Source organism: Neomonachus schauinslandi, chromosome X (assembly GCF_002201575.2).
Source record: "Neomonachus schauinslandi chromosome X, ASM220157v2, whole genome shotgun sequence".
NCBI lineage: Eukaryota > Metazoa > Chordata > Mammalia > Carnivora > Phocidae > Neomonachus > Neomonachus schauinslandi.
Genome location: NC_058419.1, coordinates 83,794,377 through 83,800,376, shown reverse-complemented (window position 1 = coordinate 83,800,376; position 6,000 = coordinate 83,794,377). Strand labels below are relative to the sequence as shown.

At 42.1% G+C, this 6,000-nt stretch overlaps 1 protein-coding gene across 1 annotated transcript in view; it reads right to left on the bottom strand.

Annotated features, from left to right (window-relative positions):
• Nucleotides 1-2,681, bottom strand: part of AKAP4 (A-kinase anchoring protein 4) — a 10,266-nt gene extending 7,585 nt beyond the window's left edge. The window contains exons 1-2 of the mRNA XM_021678732.1: nt 2,630-2,681; nt 288-383 (exon numbers count right to left, since the gene is read on the bottom strand). Of these exons, the coding sequence (XP_021534407.1) occupies nt 288-383 (96 nt within the window). The 5' untranslated portion in view covers nt 2,630-2,681. The remainder of the gene's footprint in view (nt 1-287; nt 384-2,629) is intronic.
• Between the last annotated feature and the right edge of the window lie 3,319 nt (nt 2,682-6,000).

The following is a 6,000-nucleotide window of genomic DNA, read 5'->3' as shown; positions in this document are numbered from 1 at the left end:
TGGGACACGAGCCAACACACCCCCCCCCCCCCCCCCCCCCCCCCCTCCCCGAGCTGCCCCCATAGCCCTCCCTCCCCAAGTCCTTTATATCACATCTGGTCCTGCCTCTCCCTTAATTTGTCCTTGTGTGATGTATAAAGCACACTGGTCCCCCACAGACCTCCTTGAGCTTGGTTGCTTGGAGACATCACAGTATCGCTCTCCATTAGTCTAACCTGGGCTCCAGGATATCTATACTCATACACTGATCCTTTCCACTCCTTGGTAGGGGTAATTTTGTATCTTACCACTTTCCGGTCCTGATCTTGCTGTCCTGTTGGGCTGTAGAGATCTACCTTGCACACGCCCCTGCGGCTGTGTAACCAGTCAATATCTTCAGACATCTGTAAAGAGAAAGGAAAGAAATCTGAATATATATATGGTTATATATGGTTTTTAGGGACTGGCTGAGTTTGGATAAGAATCTCTGAAGGGCTTTCTGAAACCCATCTCTGTGTTTCAGTCAGGTTTAGATTAGGGACTGGTGGGGTGAGCAAAAGGGGAAGGACACTATGAAATGTTTGAACTTGATAATCAAGATCATTATCTTTTAGCACAGTCCATAGTCTCCTTCAATTTAGACTCCTCACTCCAAGTATTTGGAATGGTGGGAATATCATATTAACTTGTGAGAAAGCCAGTCAGGAAAAATGGCAGGCTGGGAAGCAAACTTAAAGGTCTAGAGACTGTGGGGATTAAATTTAATGATTTACTTCTACCCAAACTCCACTAAATCTCATCTGTTTCCACTTTTGTTTACCCACTCAGGTACCTCAAAGAATAAAGCTCACCTCATCCTCTTTAACTGAATTTTAGTTAACTCCAGTTCAACCAGAGTCTTTCTCATTACATTAAAGAAAGTGAAGTTAGGTAAATAGCTCTAATACTTATTACATAGGGCCATTGGAAAAGACCAGGTACAGTGAATAAATAGCCCTTTTTATCAAAACAACATATAAGATTCCAACATATAGAGCAAGTTTCTGAATGTTGAGCAAAGTCTAATAGCTATGAATATAACCAAGAGACAAATGTCTGAGGGAAGACCAGACCCGGATCCCATAGACCAAGTTTAATTTTATTTTTGAAAGAGAAAAGAATCTCTGCTGACTTCCTTCAGCCCCCACCCTGCCACCTCCCACCTTGGCCTGAAACTAAAAGTAAAAAGGAAATGGCAGAGCCACTGAGTGATTTTTGCTATGTAAGACCTCAGATCTATCTTCAGGAAGATACAGTTAAGAGTTCAGTAGAATTGTTTTGGTTTCTAGGGCTTAAATTTGTTTTCGTTTTAAAATTTAACAAGAGAATCCTTTTTGCTAAGTTATTAGAGGGCTGTTGAATTCCTTCCTACCAACTTCCTTCAAAATTGACACCCCTTTTAACCTCTAGCTCCCTCTCTCCCTTCTTCCATTCCCCCTCTGTCCTCTCTCCTTCCCTCCTCCTTCCTCTCACTCCCCCTCCCCTCCGTTTTCCCCTCTCTCCTCACTCCCTCCCTCTTCCCTGCCCTCCTCTCCTCTCCCCTCCTTCCCTCCTTCCCTCCCTCCCTCCTTCCTTCCCTCCCCCCTCAACATTTGGATAACAGCTATCCTCTGACGGTTATCTTTTCACATGATAATACTACATTTCTACCCTTTGCCATCCCCCCCGCCCCCATCTTTTTGGGTTCTCACTTCAATAATGTCTACATTTTCCTGAAAAAGTTTTAGGAAAGGGCTTCCCATACCCGCTCAGAAGAGAGAGTTTCTTTCCTTTTTTTTTTTAAAGCTAGAGATGACTAGCCTAGAAAAAAAGAAGAGGAGTCATAGAGGTCCCTCATATGATTTGGATACAGCCTCAGTCCAAATCCTAAAGAATTAAAAAAAAAAAAAATTTGTGAACTCATTACCTTGATAATGAAGTTATTTTAGACTTTTGGTTGAAATTGTGCCACCCAGAAGGGAGATGTGCCCCTTTAGATGGAACTGGGCAGTGCCAAGTTCTTGGGCACCTGCAGCTGGCTGCCACCCCCGTCAGCTGTTGGACGAGACTGATGGGCCAGGCTTTTCCCTGCTGCCTCTGACCCTGGGGTATGACAAAGGAGTTTGTTGGGTCACAATGCCTGCAACTAGCAACCTCAGCAAAGGCGGGGCAGTCTGGCAAACTCAGTAGCCCTTCACATCAAAAGCACATCAGGCTGTCTCCCATACAACAACCCTTTTCTGTTCTCTCTAGGAGGGTACACATATTTATTTCACATTTTGTCCATCTTACAATCCCTTGATACTTCCTTTCTCTTTACTCTTCTTGTTTCCAGAACAATCTAATCATATTAGTTACTGGTTTGGTGGGCGTCTGTATTTTTCACATACAGAATTGCCACCAGCCTTTATGAATAAGACAGTATTAATTTTCCCATCTTAGCTTATTTTTCTTTGGGTTTCCCACTAGAGATTCAGAGTTATGCGGCAAGAGATCTTTGGATTTATGTAGAGACAGAAAAAATGGTAAAGTCCTTTCTGGTTATCCTGAATAAAAGCAGAAATAGGAAGTTTCACCTCACTGTCAAGACACCCCCGTAGCTAGTCAAAAAGAAGTCAGAAGATGCCCCTACCTTTGTAGTATCAGAGTAGGCTCTTTTATAGGACCTTGGAATGATTTCTTTCTTGTTATTTGGGATGCTGTGATGACCCTTCCAGTCTGACCTGAGATGTTGCTTCTTTGCTCAACCCTCCATACTCTCCTAAAGCCTTCACGGCCAGCTGGTACCAGAATTTCTGCTTCATGACATCACTGTTTCTATAGAGAACAGTGACAACACAAAGTTGGTGGCTCCATTCTTAGGATTCTGGATGTCTAAGTGGTCCAGCAAGCTCTAACCTTCATCATGAAGGCTGATTATCCCAGAAAAAAGGCCAATCTCCTTGGGACAGGGTCAGCCTTGCACAGACTTTTTTAAGTTATGAAAGGGCCTGAGCCCCACTTATTCTTTTTCATTATATGGCCAGTACTGGATTGCTGGCTACTATATTCTTTAGAGGATTATCCATTAGACTTTGAGATGCCTTTAGTTTTGCCCCAGTTTGGAAACATTAGCCCATCACCAAATAGCTCACACTGTGCCCAAGACTTGTCTTATCTTCCCCTTGTCCTTTCTCTACATATTTCCACTTTAACCTCATACATGAGAATAAATGCATCTGAATTAAAAATAAGTTGGGAGGATCCCCTAAATAATATAGTTTTGTATTCTTCGTCTACTTCAATTTCTTCTTTTCTTTGTTACCCCTGAGACTGCATGTCTTAACCCTGCTGTACAATTTTGATCTTGTTAGTTCATGGCATAAAAGAGAAACAGAGCTAGACATTTGTTAAAAGTGGCAAGACAGATTTTATTCAACTTCAGTAAGGAAGAGAGTCTTCCTTTTTTTTAAGGATTTTATTTATTTATTTATTTATTTGAGAAGGCGAGAGAGAGAGAGAGAGAGAGAGAGAGAGAGAGAGAACGAGTGGGGAAAGGGGCAGAGGTAGAAGCAGACTCCCTGCAGAGCAGGGAGCCCAATGTGGGACTCGATCCCAGGATCCTGGGATCATGACATGAGCCGGAGGCAGACTCTTAACCGACTGAGCCACCCAGGTGCCCAGGAAGAGAGTCTTCCAATGAACAGAGCTCAACTCCACTGAAACAAGAAGCAGAAGGCTTTTTAAATGCTGGGGTGTGCTAAAGGAAAAACTGCTGAGGGAAACGTGGGTGTGTATGTATGTGTGTGTGTTTGGTTGGGGGGTGATCAGTGTGATTAGGGCAACTGTGTGTGCTAACTGGTACTTATCAAAGTTAGGCTCCTACCCTTTCATAGAGATTAGGAGACAGGGGTCCTTCTTTCTTGATAATTACATTTCAAAGGGATGGCTCCCAGGTCTTTGAGAAAAACATTTCTGGGTTGTAGAAGATACATCTCAAAGGAACAGAGAAAGGATTTACAATGATACGTTTTCCAAAGTAAATGTTCTAAGGAAAGGGAGGTCAGGAGCCTATAATCAGGTTTTGGCTGAAACAAACAGTAAATTCTTCTGGCAGTGTTGAACTTTCTTAGGCAGGCCTTTTAAGGAGGCTGGGATCATCATCCTAGGGACATGGCCTTGAGCTGATAGAAACTGTGTTAGTGTTTGTTCATGTCTCTTAATGTAGGGAAAGGATGATACTGTTTGTGCCCGTGCAGTTCTATAGGCCAAGGGTGAGGCCTAGTTGAGAAGAAGTCTCAGAGGAGCCTGACTATATCAAATCATCATGCTGTATACCTTAGATACATACAATTTTTATTAAAAAATAACTTTTGGTCAAGGAGGGAGTCTTTGTCGGTGGTGATGAGCTAAAATCTACAGCACAAGACTTGTTTTTCCTCTATCGCCTTTTTGTCAAGAACTTTTGATGATTAAAGAAAAAGTTGGAGCTCCTGGATCTGGCTCATGTCTGTAGCATAAGCAGCAAGAAAGAAAACGTGTATTTATTCTCCAAGCCCAAGAATGTATATCCCTAAGATTAAAAAACAAAAAGCCTCTATGTCTCCCAGCCCAGAAGGGAATGACTATGATCTGGGCCTGGAAAATGTCTTACCCAATCCCCTGAATGACAAAAAGAGAACTATTATGGATGATTAGAGCCCTGTCCCATGGCGCCCCAATCCTGCCATCCTGGAGGATAACCAGGAGCAAAAAAGAGTGGCATTTGGATGGGAAACCAACAACAAAAACATGAGGAGGCTCCGTCATAGGTTACAGTATATCCTCTGCCTCTTCTTTCCCTTAAGCTGCTGAGATTCTCAGACCAGCCTATACTGACTAGAGGTGGGAACAGATGGGTCGGGGAGAAGGATGTTCAAAGAATCAAAAGAAGGAATATGCCATGTTAGTGTATGAATATGGGTGAAGTACTATGCACTCAGATTAGCCTTTAAGAGCCAAACATAAAGGGTGCCTGGGTGGCTCAGTTGGTTAAGCGACTACCTTCGGCTCAGGTCATGATCCTGGAGTCCCAGGGACTCCAGGGAGTCTGCTTCTCCCTTTGACCCTCCCCCATCTCATGCTCTCTCTCTCTCAAATAAATAAATAAAATCTTTAAAAAAAAAAAAAAAAGAGCCAAACATAAAGATGGTAGACACAGGTTTTTTTTTGGAACCATTATCATCCATTTTCTAACTTCGTTTATTCTACACAAACATCTCTTCCACACAAACTTGTGAATAACTGTACAAATCAACACTTTACGCTTTCAGTTTACATTTGGTTTGAAAGAGCTTTTAAGGTAATAAAAATGGGACCTGTGTTTGTAATGTAATTGTTATGAATAATGGCAAAATGAAATTGAAATGAGCTGAACTATCAGCCTTCATGAAATCACTGTCTGCCTGTTAGTCTCACGAAGTATCTTCCAGTCTTAGATTAGGCTGCCTAATTTAGTTTATGGGATGACACCATGACCATTTGGAAAATGCACGGTGATACCAGTGATTAACAGACATTATTTATTGTGAACCAACACAAATGGGAGCTCCACTTCTTTTTTTTCTCTGCATTATTTTCCAGACATGAAAATACACCATGTCATTTAGAGCAGCTTCATGCAACCATGCTAAAGTGAACAATTAGATAGCTATTTTGAACATCTCGCAGTGGTGCTGCATAATTACTTCTGTCAAGTATTTATGTTATGTCTGTATTGTGCATATCTGTCTGGTCTTTTCTATGAGCGATCGAAGCAGTGGAGAGCGACAATAAAGGACTTTAAAATGCTATAAATATTCTCATTTTTTATTCCAGAGGGAAGCTGTTAAAGAAAAGAGGACTCTTAGATAACGCTGGGGTTTCCTTTTAGGCAGAGGCTTAATTAGGCAGCTAAGGTCTGTTCTATTGCCTCGTTGTAGAAAATGACTTAATAGCTATTTGTGAAAGGTGGGCTTGGCTTGGCAGGGGCCATTTCTGGTCAGG